Source organism: Apteryx mantelli, chromosome Z, assembly GCF_036417845.1.
Source record: "Apteryx mantelli isolate bAptMan1 chromosome Z, bAptMan1.hap1, whole genome shotgun sequence".
NCBI classification, from domain to species: domain Eukaryota; kingdom Metazoa; phylum Chordata; class Aves; order Apterygiformes; family Apterygidae; genus Apteryx; species Apteryx mantelli.
The window spans coordinates 24,104,406-24,119,326 of record NC_090020.1 but is presented as its reverse complement, the minus strand read 5'-3'; the positions used below and the strand labels follow the sequence as shown (position 1 = coordinate 24,119,326).

Here is a 14,921-nt window from a genome sequence, read left to right as displayed (position 1 = left end):
TTATAATAAATGACACTGACTTCTTTGTGGTGTATTGATTTCAAATTCTAAGAAATGCATGGCTTACTTATCATTACTATAGACCGTTAAAGACTAATCTCAGAAATGTAAAAAGCAAATTTTTTAAGGAAACATAGTGGATGAGTGAGCTAGATTGACTGTTTCTTTACAAGATTTGAAATAGGTGTTCTAAGTTTAAAGTAGTAAAAGTATTCTCTTCCTGTAGCACAGCTGTAATGTTTCTGAAAATCTATTAAAATGGAAGACACAGAAGTTTCCCATTTTCATTCAGTTTAATATTTTATGGTGGTTTGGATAAGTAGTGATTGATACAAGGACTGAAATTTGTTGTTATTTTCTAGTACTAAATGTTTACAGCTGAATATCCACTGCAAATCTCAACAGTGAAATATCTCTGTAACTCACCATCTTACTACTTGCTACAGTTTTGGTTTCTTCTAGGATTTAATTAAAATAGACTGCCATCACCTTTCCCATAATTTCATCTTGGACAGACAGACATCTGTATTTGATGCTCATTGCAGTACAAAATCTACTTTTCCACCTTACAGCCTGTTATCTAAAACACCTCAATAGCTTCTTTTTGACTTTTTATCTTTCTTTAGTATAAATTATTCCCTTAAAGATGAATTTATTCAGATACTTTTAACACTCTGATTGATCTCTTCTGGTCCATCCTCCCTGCCTCTTCTGACAAAACCATTTTCTAACTTAATTTAAATGCCTTTTGCCCTACCCAACAGTTCTAGTTCTTGCCTATTTGTCTTGAGAAGAAAATTGCCTCTTCAAGCATTAGCAGTATTCACAGCTGAACTTTATCCTACTCTTGAACTCAGATGACCTGCATTACAACAACCATAATAATGTCATTGCTATCAGCTCCTTCTCTGCCTACTTTTCCAGTATCTGGAGACATATGTACTGCCATTTCTATGCAAATGTATGACTATTTCCAGTTCATCCTTCCTGAAAAATTCCCTGATGATTCCTTTCCTGCTGCTCTGAATCCTTTTTGACCTTCTAAACTTCTTCCCCCTTTCTCATGCACAACGCATCATTTTAGCTCATTCCTCCAACAGCCTTGGTAGTTCCTCAGTCACTTCTAAACTGTTCAAAAATTACCCTCCATTAATTTACAAGTGGAACAACTTCTGTTACTTGACTCTTTCAGTTGTAGGCAGCACACTTTTCACTAATATCATTCTCTCTTTTCTAAGACACACAACTTCAGCCATGCTGGTGCAAAAGCCTTTTTTTCATGTCTGTTTTGATGGCAAAAAAAACCCACATTGTCTCATCTCCCCACTGAATTGCTGTTTCTTGCTTATGATTCTTTCTGTCTTTAGAATCACTCATATGGATGAGATTGGCTGTGGAAACTGAGACCAGCCCCCGGCTATCAGAGGCAACCAAGGTTCAGAGAATACCACAAGGCAGAAAACCTTTCTCAACACCCTGTAACAAATTAAGAACTTAAGTAAAAATGACCAAAGCCACAAAAATGACCGTTTGCCTGAGGCAGAGATCAGGAAAGGGCAGTAGCATGACCAGTGTCCTACAACCATTCAAAAAGCTAGGCTGTTGTCAAAAAGCTCAGTATATGCAGTTACTACGGGATATTTTATACGAAAGAGTATTCAAAACAAAGTTTAAATCTATCATATGTACCACTTCAGGGCAATAACAATAAATGAGTCATTGTATCCCAAGACCCTCTCATCACTGCAGATTTATGGCTGCTACTGTGTAAATAAGACCATCTTTTCAGAAACTTACCAGCACTCTAATTCTATTAATCTTTCAAGAAAGAATGTGGTGAAAATAGAAACACAGCTCTACTGTGATACTTGCCTGATAATTTCTGTCAACTTTAATACCTTTAAAGAAGTTGGTAACAAGCTAAAAAGTATGCATTGGGCAATTTCACATATCAGCTGTCAGTCTGTAATGAAGTGAGGAGACCTCTGTTATTAATTAAGATTTTCTATGTTGTCATTTTAATCATATACACTTATTAATTACTACTTTTCCTTTCCCTTGAATGAAATGTACAAAAGTTTATCATGCACATATCTTGCACTGTGGCTCAGGAAATGGTATAGACTTTCATAGCACTAAGTGCATTGAACTCTAACTTGTTCTATGAAGCAAGTTCTCAGTTCTCAGGATTTCTCTGAATAGCCATACCATCTTAGTGGTCTTTTGTGCATTTTGACTTGTGCTGCACTGCTGATGTTAGATCCGCCAAAAATTAATAACTAAAAAAGGACAATTTTATCTAATGTTAAATTTTGTTTTGCTCATGTTTCCCTCCACCACCATCCAGTATGGACAGTAAATCAGAACTCCAAAGGAAAATTTTGGTTGGGGAGGAAGAAGAGATTGTAATTTTGCTGGAGGACTCTATAAACCACGCATGTTTGTGAAATCTTTCAGATATCTGGGTGTTGAAAGTCTTGATTGAACTAGGGATTTTTCCAAATATTTTCAATAGGAACATCATTTCTGGCAGCTGGCCTGCAGATAAAGCTTTAGGCAAATTCCAGGATTTTTGCCAGTGCAGATTAAACTGGCATTACTGGCAAAGTGGTAAAAAGAACCCACACGTTAGAAGCTTGCTAGTATGAAGTTTTCAAGACAGTTTATACACGGTTGCTGGGTGAAATTAAAATCTTTGCTGAGGATACCTTTAGAAGTCTTTACACAGCATTGAAATCTCCTTTTGTGACTTGGGGAACATACTACAGAGAAAGGCATGGCACAAGAAAATAGATGAGATTCATAAAAGATACAGAACAGTGCAGCTGGGAATGCCACCTAAGAACTCCAGATGAAATCTAGATGCAGCACTGATGTTTTTCTAGAGAGTATCCTGGAATGATGGGTGGAGAAAAAGCCTTTTATATGTTTTCAAAAAATCATTTTTGGAGGAATGCCTTTGAATTATAAAAGCATGAAAGTATGAACAGTATGTTCAGTTTATATCACCTCAGAGATGTCCTATATAAGTGCTTAGTACACCCAGTTAAGTCAAGTCTAAACAGACTTCTTTTCTCAAAGCAGAAAAAAATGCCATTCACCTTTCAGTAGAAGATATTAGGCAGGACGGTACTGATGACAGCTAAAAACTTTTCCTCTAAACTTCCACCTTGTGAAATTCTGGATAGTTAAAAGATTCATAATTAATTTAGTACTTGAAATCTGAATGTTGGATTTCGCCAGAGAGAAGATTTGGACCAGACACTGGACTTGTAACCTTCCACACGCTGCTTCTCCTCTGAATGTGTGAGAAACTGCATTTGCGAAAAGGATTCATTTCCCACACTCATTCAGTCCAAGGTCTTTTTGCTACTCAAAATGCCGACAATACTGCTAATTACTGCCAAAATGGGGGAAATAAGATAAAAAGTTTCTATGTACTAAGCCTAAAGAGGCAACTAATTGCAGGCCCAAATAATACTTATAGTATTAATTTTATCTTTTCTCTCAGGCTGATATTTGTCCTTTGCCAAAAGTTTTAATGCAAATACTCCCAGAATAACTCCTTTTGGTTTCTTTATTCGATGTCACTGTGTACTTGTACAATTATTTTCGGTGGCATTCACTGTCATACAGTGAGGACAGTCATCAACTATTAATCATCTACGCTTCATTGAAACTGGTTTTGTCAGGAAAAAATTGTAATCTTCATTTTATACTGGAGGAGCATAGCAGCTCACACTCACACAGCAAACGCACAGCAGAGCTGAGATGACATCCTCACACTCCTAACCACCACTGTTCTGTTTCCTCTACCCTATTCCTGACCCAATGAAAGTATAAAGATTCCAGAAGTTACCACAGATTTCCTTCGGTTTTGTGTCTGTGTTGTTGATTTTTGAATTCTGTAACAAAGGCACTTTTGAAAATAATAATTCATAATTTGGCATTCTGTGAGGATATTTCCAAAAAACAAATTCCTTTCTGTTACTGCCTGTACCTGGGACAGCATAGCTGTACTTCTAAGTGACTCTCCTTCCCCTCAAGGTCTTTATATCAACAACTTTGCCTTGTTATGTCTTATATAAAACAAAAATTACTTCCTGACATCTGTCCAGCAGTTATTTTTTTCTCTCTTCCCTCCAATGTGTTATGCAGCCATCTGTCTTAAGATTTACGGATATGCCATTTAAAATTATTGGGGAAAGTATGGAAAATATCCATAGCATAAATTCCAGAGGCAAATTACATATTTGACCCAGAACTGTATTTTAAAAAAACAACAGCTTAGGCTAAAAAAAAAGCAGCTACATAGGATTAATTTCTCATTGGTACCTGAGAGATGAATCTAAAAGACAGGATCCATTGCACCTTGAATTTTTTAATGATCTCTGTCTCTGAGACATTCATATTTATGTCTCTTATTTGATCAGACCTGGCCCCTACTTCAGAGACTTTTGTTTTGAGCTATACAAACAAAAATTCAAAGAAATAGATTTTGTCACTTGAGAAAATCACTGAGAAAAAAATGCAAGATTTTTATTACAGTAAAGATTCTAACCCAACTCTTAATACATTTAAATAACCAAAGTATTTAAACATGTTCTGTTTAATATATTTACTGGATGCATTTACTGGAGTGAAGGAATATAAACTGTCATACGCTTTGGTTAAATGTGTCTTCAGTGATGTAGAAACTTGAGTGTTAATTTCAAGTACGAATAGTCAAGGAATATTCATGAGAACTTTTCAGAAGGTGAAGAGATAAAAACCATCTTGAGCTTGGACTGCTTTGTTCTGCTCTGATAATGCTTACCTAGCCTAAAGCCAGTACTCCTGGTCTGGAAAGTGATTACCCGTGGCAAACGATACATAGTCCCACCGCTCCTAAAAACATTATTTTTCTTCTCCAGACTAGGACAACTTTTCTTCTCTGGTGCCCTCCAGCAATCTGAAGGGCCACAGTAACTTCTAGGCGACAGCTACTTGAAATTGGTTATCAAATTTGGCACAAAACCACTCCAGAGGCAAAGGAACAGGTAAATAAACTGGCTTTAGAGCATCTTTCTATGCATGCTTGCTGGGCTGCCTGCAAAAGTTTTTTAGCAAAGCCACATAAGAGGAACAAGAGGTTCAGAATACACAAATAAATGCTTCTGGTTTATGAGTGGTTATGGGCCAATTTCTGGTGAAGTTCAGGGGAATCAGTGCAACACAGGACTGGTCCTTTTTGTGGTTACATTTGCTCCTTCTCTGATATGCTGGAGGTCTAGCTCTGTAATCTTGCTATTTTGATCATTAATCTTCTGAGGAAAAAGGTTTAGCAGGGCAGTAGAGAGTTATGTTCTATGCAAGGTCAAAGGGTATTGATAATTAGAACAAACTCCTGTGTTGCATTTTTACAAGCTGCTATGACTGCAAGTAAGCTTTTCATCAAGGGGAAAATAAAAAACACATAAAAATAATGCCTCTAATTGTGATGACAACCAATTTCCAGCAACATTTTTCCCCCCAGGAAAATTTTTCACGTCTCACTAACACTTAAGAGACATGTGTTGATCATGGGATGTTATCATGGGCAATTTGTTTTCTCATACTTTATAATGCTTAATGAGGCAAAACACAATCTGGAGGGAAGAAACAACCATTTCAGATCTAATATTTGCAATGTGCAGGGGCTAAACATAAACCATTTTCTACACAGTACATCCTCATTATGAGAAAAAGTCTGAATTACACTACAGGCTGAATTACAGTAGAAGAAATAGTGAGAGGAATATTTACCTACTCTATTTTACTCATCTAGAGCCTGGTCTCTTTGAAAGTTAGAACTGACTGACCTTGCAGGACAAGGATCCAGATTACACTCCTGAAGTTTTGGCTTTGGCTTGATATTTTCAGGATAATAGTGACAGTATTGATCAGCTACTACCCGGTTGCTTCTCAGATCAAAACATTCAGCAGATGTCAGTTGATAACCTGCAGTAGCCAACGAGAGAAAGAATACATGATTTGTTGTTGTTCTTCCTCTCTCTCTTTGAAATACATCTAAGTCCTGGTTTTGTAGAGAGCTTATTGAAAACATCAGTACTTTTGGACATAACAGCTGCTGTTTTATAGCCCAGATTAAAGCAACAATTTACAAAAGAACCTGATGCCCTATATATCTTCAAAACTGCCTCATCATCAGCTCTACAAAACATGTCTAAATGTGATCAGCAGGCTTGAAGAACCTGCATATATACCAATAACCAACAAAAGTATCTATGCACCAGAAATTTTTGAAAACTGCAGTGACAATGGAGAATATAATTCAGAATTCACATAGCTGTTGCTGTTACTTAATATCTGTCTTAACAATAACATTCATAACAGATGCTGCACACAAACACAGTAAAAGGTAGTCCTGACCTGATGCGATTACAATTGAATTACATGACTCAGGAAAAAAAAAGATTAATTACACGTTAGGACTAATTTCCTAAGGTCACATTCACAAAAAAATGTGTCCAGAGAATTCACAGATCCACACAGGACTCATCATTAGATATCAGAAGCCCTGCCTCTGTGTGTGTGGTAGGAGATGAAATCTCTCACACTTCAAGCTTCTACCATGCAAATGTTTGCCCTGCTCTTCAGTCAGAAAGAATCTCTTTCTTTCTCTATCTCTCCTCCCATGGTTCATCACAAGAGCAATACCTGTGCCCACACCCTCTGTTTCACAATGCTGCTGCTTCTCCAAAAGGGTCTGTCACACTTTTTTCACAGATTTACTGGCAAAGATTTATTCTCTCTTGTATCCCATTAAATTCATATTGTCCAAATGAGAGGTAGAAAAAATAGGTAGAGAGTCAAACTAGTAAATTTGCTTGATTTCCCAGGAAAAATCATCACACACAAAACTAAGTCACAGTAACATCATTATGTGCTATTACCATTTGCTGGCAAAAGCAGCTTGTCTTTCACCTTTTTATATATGTTCTTGCCATTAATGTAACTTAAATTGGTAAAAGACTGAAGAAAAAGATGAGCAGTCACTGATGTTGATGACTTCTGCATTTCATGAGCATCAGCAGAACAATAACCACTCTGTCCCAGACTGTCAGAAGTGGGCTAAAATTTAATGTTAAACCTTGCATGCATCCTATTAAGTGGTATCTTCTTCACATACCCTCAGAATGCTAAACAGGAACTAGCAGACATTTAAGAAACATGGCTTTTTCTGTCTTAAATCACACATAGTGAGAAACAAAAGGTAATCAATATCATCAAATACAAAATCAGAAGTCTAATGGAGAAAAAGAAACCAAAGGCCAGGATTTCTTAGACAGTAAGACTCTTACACTCAGCTTCATTTCAGAAGAGTAAAATTACTCGTGGAGAGTGGGGAGGAATGGAGAAAGGAGACATTTTGTGATTCTAAAGCAGGCCCAAATCCCATCAGGCCCAGGGCTGAAAGTCCTTGTGTTTGCTATCTATAGCATTAAATGCAGCCATGAATATTTCAGACGCTAAGTACAGAGCTTGCCATGCTGTTAAGAAACACACAGACAATACCACTGTTACTACATTCTTCCTTTCATTTAGATGTAGCTATGCTCATGTTCAAATTTTGCCCATTTTAAAGGTCCAAATCCCAGTCTAGGAGTTGGGACAGATCCTGTATGAAGATGACTGGTTATGGAATACAGTGGTAATTCATTACCTCCTCCACAGGATGCTGAACAAGGAAAAAAATCAGTTTCCCTCCATCGGTGAATGATTGGCTGATAGAAGATAAACTGAACTGAACTGTCGGCTGCACCAGCATAACGGATCTGAAAAAGATGTAATGCCAGAGGGTGAACCTGATGTAAATACCAGGTAGAAACATTCTGCCATAAGCATCTTGCAGAAACCAGACACTATATGAAACACCAGAATTACTTTGTAATAGGAAAATGAGATGCACAAAATAGAGCATAGGCTTGTGGCAGTAATACCAAAAGCCTCACCAGAAATTATAGTGGAATAAAGTGTTGGGGGCATGGTTAATGGTGTTTTACAGATGATGTTGAAATAACAAAGAGATGAACACTGAAAAATTTTATGGAGACAAAGGGTATGGGCTGATTTTATTCCATCAGAAGATCACCTGCCTACTGTCTCTCCCTGCCACATTCAAATGGATGTTACATTCTTAACATTCCCAGGCACCTTCCGAGACCATGTATACTATATTAGACAGACAAGGATAAAAAATAGGAGGCTGTGCTGTGAAAAATACAAAGTATAAAAGTTCTAATCCAGAATTTTTTCATTTCTGAGGTGAGATCTCTCTCTTAGTCTTCTCTGTGGTACCCAGAATCTTTGTTAACTTCAATTTAGCTCTAAAAATCCTCCTTTTTGTCACAGGCCTGGACTCTTGGCTGAAGCTAAAGGAATGTACAGAAAGCTCTTGAGAGTGTGTAATACTGGTCACTTTTAAGCCATCTGAGCTTCCCAATGCTTTGGGTACTTTGCACGCTGAATGGATTTCCTAGTTTAACCAGACTTTGTAGTGAAGGCAGTGTAATATGGAAGGAGACCTTTACTCTTCTAAAGTGGGTCCGTTCGTACCTGGCCCAGGAAAAAAAGCCCTCCTGTTTGACAGTTCTACTGTTTAACATAGTCATGGAGACTTCAAAATCTCCACAGGGGAGTTATTGTCCTTACCTCTAACCCCTTCCATGAGCACCTGGTAAGGGAAGATCAAGAATGGTGCTATAGGCCTCTCCTTGTTGATTGTTCTTCCTAGGACATGATGCTTTGGTCTTGCTTGAACACATCTGCATCAGTGACATGATGCACATGGCAGGATGGAAAACTGAGAAGTCACAACCAGGAAAGATGCATCCTTCTCCAAGTCCTGCTCCAAGTACTCCTATTCTGAAAAGCAAGTACTACTACTCTGAAGAGTGATTGTCCCTGTCCTTTTTTCAGACCAGCTTAAAATGTTTCAATATTGCCTTCTTTTTCCCTTCCCACATTTTCAAAAAGATGCCCCTGTTTTGGAAACATCATTTTTCAATCAGTCCTTCCTTTACACCATCAAAGAGAAAATATTAGACTACAAAACAGAAGCAAAAATATGACAAATTGAGTTGAACATAATAATCTGGTTGTTTGTTGTGTTTTCCCCAGTACATGGACAGAAACATGATTACAAATCACAGAAACTCTTGAAGAGAAGGAGGAAGGCAAAAATGCTGGAGGATATGTTCAGGGCTGTAAGAGATCTGGCCCTCTGAGACTAAGGCTGTCTTTTTCTAATTAGAGTAAACAGTGATGTAAATTCCCAACAGGAAAAAAAATACAGCTGTAGAAATACAGCTTCTTCAGCAAATGGGAGACCTTTTGCATGGATTAATATTGTTAGGGTCTGTGTGTCAGAAACAGGATATCTAATTCCTCATGCAGGGATGGTACATTAATCACACACTTTAGAAAGATCTTTCTTAGCTCATGAAAGCCTCATACACTCCTGGGAAAATGTTCTATTGTGCTGGAAGCCATTCAGGGAGGTCTCTGATCTGAATGTGCAGAAAAAGAATTCACTAGAGAGAATTCTGCTCTTCCTCTTTAGTTTTAAAGGACTCTCAGTGATTCTGGAAACCAAAAGATCTGCTCAGCAGTGTGGTCTTTGGTGAATCGTGATGAACAGATCAAGAGCTCACACAGAGTGTACTATAAAAGCAAGGGGAGTTAAAAAAAAAAAGACATAAAAATCAGGAGGACACAGGAACCCTGCAGACAATTCCTCTGTCTGCAGAATTATCTGTCTGTTTTGACACAGAGAAAAGACAGATGCAAATCTCTTCCAGCCTAAAATGGAAGTCACTTATATAGTCATGATAACAACATAGGTGGGAAAGAATTACAATGAGCTACAGCCATGAGCTAAAATGATGCAAAACAAGCAAGGTGAAATAAGCAGACAGAGTACTGCTTATTTTTTTAAGGAGTACTATAAGCACAAGAAGAACCAATATGTGGTGATTTCATGCAGCAAAAATGTTTTTTGATTTTGTTTGATGGTTTGTTAAAGCTAAGATCTTGATCCAGGAGAAAACATCAGCAGCTGCTTGAGCCTGCAAGATTCAGAAAGTGAGGTATGATACCTAAATATTTAAAGGAATATAGTGGTTTTACTGCATAGGGCCAATTTCCACCTACAGAAATATTCACATCTGCAATATGATGAAATTTCTGACCATTGCAGTGTCTGGCAATCCCTTCTCCAACACTGCTAGCTATGAGAAATGCCAGTGCTTCAAAGACATAGTCAATACATAAGACTTTCACAACAGTCCCTAGAAGACGTCCTCTAACTTTTTTGCATCTTTTTTGCAACTGTTTTGCATCCTCAGGTCACTAAAATGGAGAAAATAGCAGTCATTCACTTTCTTGTAAGTAAAATCCTAAGTGTATCAAGAGAAGGCAATGACAGTTCAGCCCTGCTCTGTGCATTGCAACCCCCCTGGGAGCATCCCTGACTTGCTCTAGAATTCTGGGGAGTTTGGAGCATTCAGAACATTAGAACAGCACTCTCCACTTTGTGGCTAAAAAAACGTCCACAAGGAGATCAACAGTCTCACAAAGAGTAAGACTCCACCAAAAGTTAACTGTCTTGTCAACAGTAATTGCTGACTGGAAATTTCTTTCTTTCTTTTTTTTTTTAGTTAGAAAGAATTTGAAAAAAATTATGTCTTACAGACTGCATTTTTAAGTTGCTATCATAAATGACTGTCTAGAATGGTGCAGTTTGGTGTTTTTGAATGATCTGACCTGTTCTAGGGCCATTAGACTGCAATATTCTATTTCACCTTAGCACTGTGCTAAGCTTTTCCTATGGCCCTTAGATCGAATATGTTCACATTAGGAAAAAAAAACAACTCTGCTTGATTTTGGCAGCATGTGTCTGAACCATTTGTTTGTGTCTGCTGAAGAGCACAATAGTCTAGCCTACAGAACTGCGCTAAGTTTACTTTGACAGTTGTGGAGGTTAAGCAGCAGTCTGTATTAATCCATTTTTTCCCTATACACCAACGAGTTATCAATGTTAATTGTAGGGTTAAATCACAAGAAGTGTATTCAAAGGTGTATTCAATAAAATGTTCTTATTTTACAAAACTGTCTTGTGTTGGAAGAGGAGGAGAGAGCTCATTTATTTCTTCTGTGTGTGTGTTTATAATACAAACTCGGGGGCAGGGAAAGAGAATCATTAGTCTACATACTATCTTTTCTCCTATGAAGTTTTATCTAGTATGTTATGATCTAACTAAGTCACCACCATGCCTACTAAAAAAGTTCTAACAGTTTTTCTGCATCATTTTTATAGCTGCTTTTAACAAGTGCCAAATAAATCATCAGGTTTGATTTATTAATGCTAAATTTAATGTTGAAGCCTTATACTAAGTAACATAAAAAGAACCTGAGGACGAAGATGTAGAGAACTATCCTCATGTGGCATATGTAGTTTTGTGCTTTTCATGTCAGTAAATCATAGCTTTTGTATAATGCTTTCCTTCCTCTACCTGGAGTGTTTTAATATCCCTATTTGTATGTAGTGATGCCTTAAACTGAAAGAGAATGAGGATGTGCAAGAGATTTGTTGCTGTTCATAATTTGTTCATGAAGCAGAAATAGGAGCCAGATATGTTATGGGAAATTAATTTTACAGGTTTGTTTCAAATAACATAAAAATACAAAAAATTATAAACCACTAGAGATGCTGACGGCTTTCGAGTGTACTGTCTAAAACAGAACGACACTATGATTTCTTTGAACTTGCTTTATAATTCCCTTGCAGCCCTGGGGAGAGCTTTGCCTTTGAGCTCCAGGGAACATGTCTACTGTTCGCTGCTGGATTCATATCCCTTGATTGTGACAGTCCTGTGTTGGGTCAGCTGGCTTCTGGGGTTATTTTTAAATGAAAGACGGAGGGAACTCCTCAATCCAACCTCTAAATCAGCCAGAGAAATCATCAGGAAATTACATTACATACTACCAATTTGCCAGAGACTATGCAAAACATCCCCGAATCAAACTTGCTCACCAGCAAAGATGACTAAACTTTGATAGAGCTGTGTTCCTTTAGATTACTAGGATGACTACTAAAGTATTTGAACTAAATTTCTCACAAGGTCAAAATAGAAAGCTAGAAGGTTAAAATCTTTTCTGAAATCCCCTTACTGTCCCCAAAGGAAGAACCAGACTGAAAATCAGTGCAATGAATTGGCTAGAATAGTTGGCAGCAGGGAAACCCATTATATCAACTACAAGAGGTACTATAAGCTGCACAGAGCCAACTACTAAAGGCAACAGAAGTAGAAGCTTCTGAAACCAGGAAGACCTCCACAGAACCAAGGGCAATCCCAAATATACCAAGAAAGGCCTTGCTGTATTTGTTCTACAGACACCACCCATAACACCCACCTCATCTACAGAAAGACAGTTTCACCACCAGTGACATGCTCCCAGCATAAGAGCATGCACCTTTGAGCAAGCTACACTAGTCCCTTGTACAGACTTACTATCAGACAAAAAGGAATAGCCCTGACTGTGCATCTCTGGTATCAGATACCATTCCTTACTTGAATATATATGGATACATACATAAAATCTTTGAACCATTGCAACCTACCAGAATGTTATATCTTGAGAGAATTTTCCTAGAATCTTCTGTCCTAGTCTTCAAACAATTCCTTACCCTCACAAACTCAAAACACCAACTTACTATGACCCACTAAATGGGAAAAATGTGACACTCATCAATATATTTTCATAATCACCACAAACAGTACCCATCCCTTCCACCTGCGGGAACAGTCATCATGCTTATCCCAGAAGGTAATACTTCATCCCATGCACTAAATGCATTCCTGAAAGTGATGTGATTGAAACAACACAACCCCAGAAGCACTCAGTTACTGAGGAAGAATATTTTTCACAAAACATGAACACTATACTTCTGGTCTCTCATCCTGATCTTCAGTGGATGCCTTCAGAAGATGATCCTGGGAAATAACACATAAATATTCTGAATGCAAACAATAGCAAACTCAATAGATTTTGATTTTATGGATTATTAAGCCTCCCTTTTGCCCCTTTTTCTGTCACAGATATTACCTCCCAAATGCTCTGCATTCCATACAGGGCAATGATCTGTCATCTCTCAGCTGATAATTTCCTTTTTGCTCTCCAGAAACTAATCCTTGTTTTCTCTCAATTTTTCCTACTGACTGATAAAATTAGGCTGTTAAAAACAATTGCATTTTTCTTGGAGTTTACTGCTCTTTCAGATATCAATGAGATACTACATCTTTTTACAACTGTATCCAAAGATTTCACATTATTAAAATACGAATTAAGCATGGAAAAATGGCAGTTTGCATTTATATCATAGATACAAAATTTTATTTTTTTTGGTCACAACAAATTTAACTAATAAAAAGGAAAATATTTGAGAATTTTTAACAAATTCCTTGCTGCTGTTCATTAATGCTGTTGCTTTTTCCACAGTTCAGTTTATCCATATTTAATTAAACTAGTTAAAAATTATTACAAGTGAAATTCAGGCCTGTTCAGATGCCTTGAGATTCACTTTTCTAAAGGTTTAAATTCTTTACTAGACTATAAAATGTAAACTCATCCAAGAGTTACTTGCTGAGTTTCAACATGCTGAACATTATAATATGTAAACATAGACAGAATGCCATTACTACATGTACTTCTTTTCCTTTGTAAAAATAAGTATTATTTAATTGTAATCTAAATTGTAAATTGATAAAATGTTAATAAATGTAGGAGAATATTTATTATCATTATTTGAATTATGGCAACACTTAAGAAAGTCAATAAAAATATCAGGATCCTATTGTGATAGATGCTGTATAAGAATAAATGGACAATATAAAACTGGCAATATTTACCACAAAAATGCTGTGGATAATGAAGCAAACTGAACAATGCTGGCACTAAAGCACTATACTACTTAAAGCTGATTTTTGAAACAGATAAATTTTGGAAACTTACGCACAATACCAAAATAAAGTTAGAGAAAAGGAAAAGCAAAAATTCAAGGGACAACTTGTTAAAGAAATAGAAACTAACATGTCTAAGAAACTGTTTCAGCTGTCCCAGGTTAAAAACTGACAGTAGAAGACATTTTAGACCAGCAGTATTTTAAGCAAATATGTAAGATTAATGGTAACAAATCTCCAGATCCAAACAGTACTCACCCATCAGTTTCCAATCATGTACTACATGAAGAATTCAAGAACAAAAATCATGTATGATATCACTTAGCTTACTGTCATGGAAAGGCTAGTGTTTAAACCACAGGAAAAAAAGAGTAACATATTGTAACAGCAATTTTCAGAAAGGGCTCCATGAGCAATCTATGAAATTACAAGCAAATAAGCTCGACCTCTGTACTGGCTCAACAGGTAGAATGAAAATAAAGAGCAGAATTCAGTGATGCCTCCCTGAGAAGGGTGATGCCCTCCAGACTTAGTGGTTTCCCTTGTCAAAGAATCATGATGAACACTAATAAAGGTGACCTAGGCATTTGGGTTCTCAGAAAAGTTTTCTTAGGTCCCTCATCAAAGTTCCTAAAGGAACTTGATTTAAGAGGATTCTCCCATGGAGTAATGACTGGTTAAAAGATAAGGGTCCTATTAACAGCTTTTGCAATACAAGAAGATTACCTGTGGAACTCCTCAGGGATGCTAGGACATATGTCATCAGCCAGACCCTAAATGATCAGGAGAACTGGCCAACAGTGAGCTGGCCAAATTTTCTTATGAAAAAATTATGGATGGTAGCTAAAAGTGAAATGGGCTATGAAAAATCCTCAAAGATTTGCCAGACTAAATTCAAATTCAACAAAAAAGAAATAA

The 14,921-nt window shown here is 37.0% G+C and overlaps 1 protein-coding gene across 1 annotated transcript in view; it reads right to left on the bottom strand.

Annotated features, from left to right (window-relative positions):
* Positions 1 to 14,921, bottom strand: part of ADAMTSL1 (ADAMTS like 1) — a 199,956-nt gene that overhangs the window by 110,045 nt on the left and 74,990 nt on the right. Inside the window, exons 8-9 of the mRNA XM_067315970.1 lie at positions 7,706 to 7,817; positions 5,841 to 5,979 (exon numbers count right to left, since the gene is read on the bottom strand). Coding sequence (XP_067172071.1) covers positions 5,841 to 5,979; positions 7,706 to 7,817 — 251 coding nt within the window. The remainder of the gene's footprint in view (positions 1 to 5,840; positions 5,980 to 7,705; positions 7,818 to 14,921) is intronic.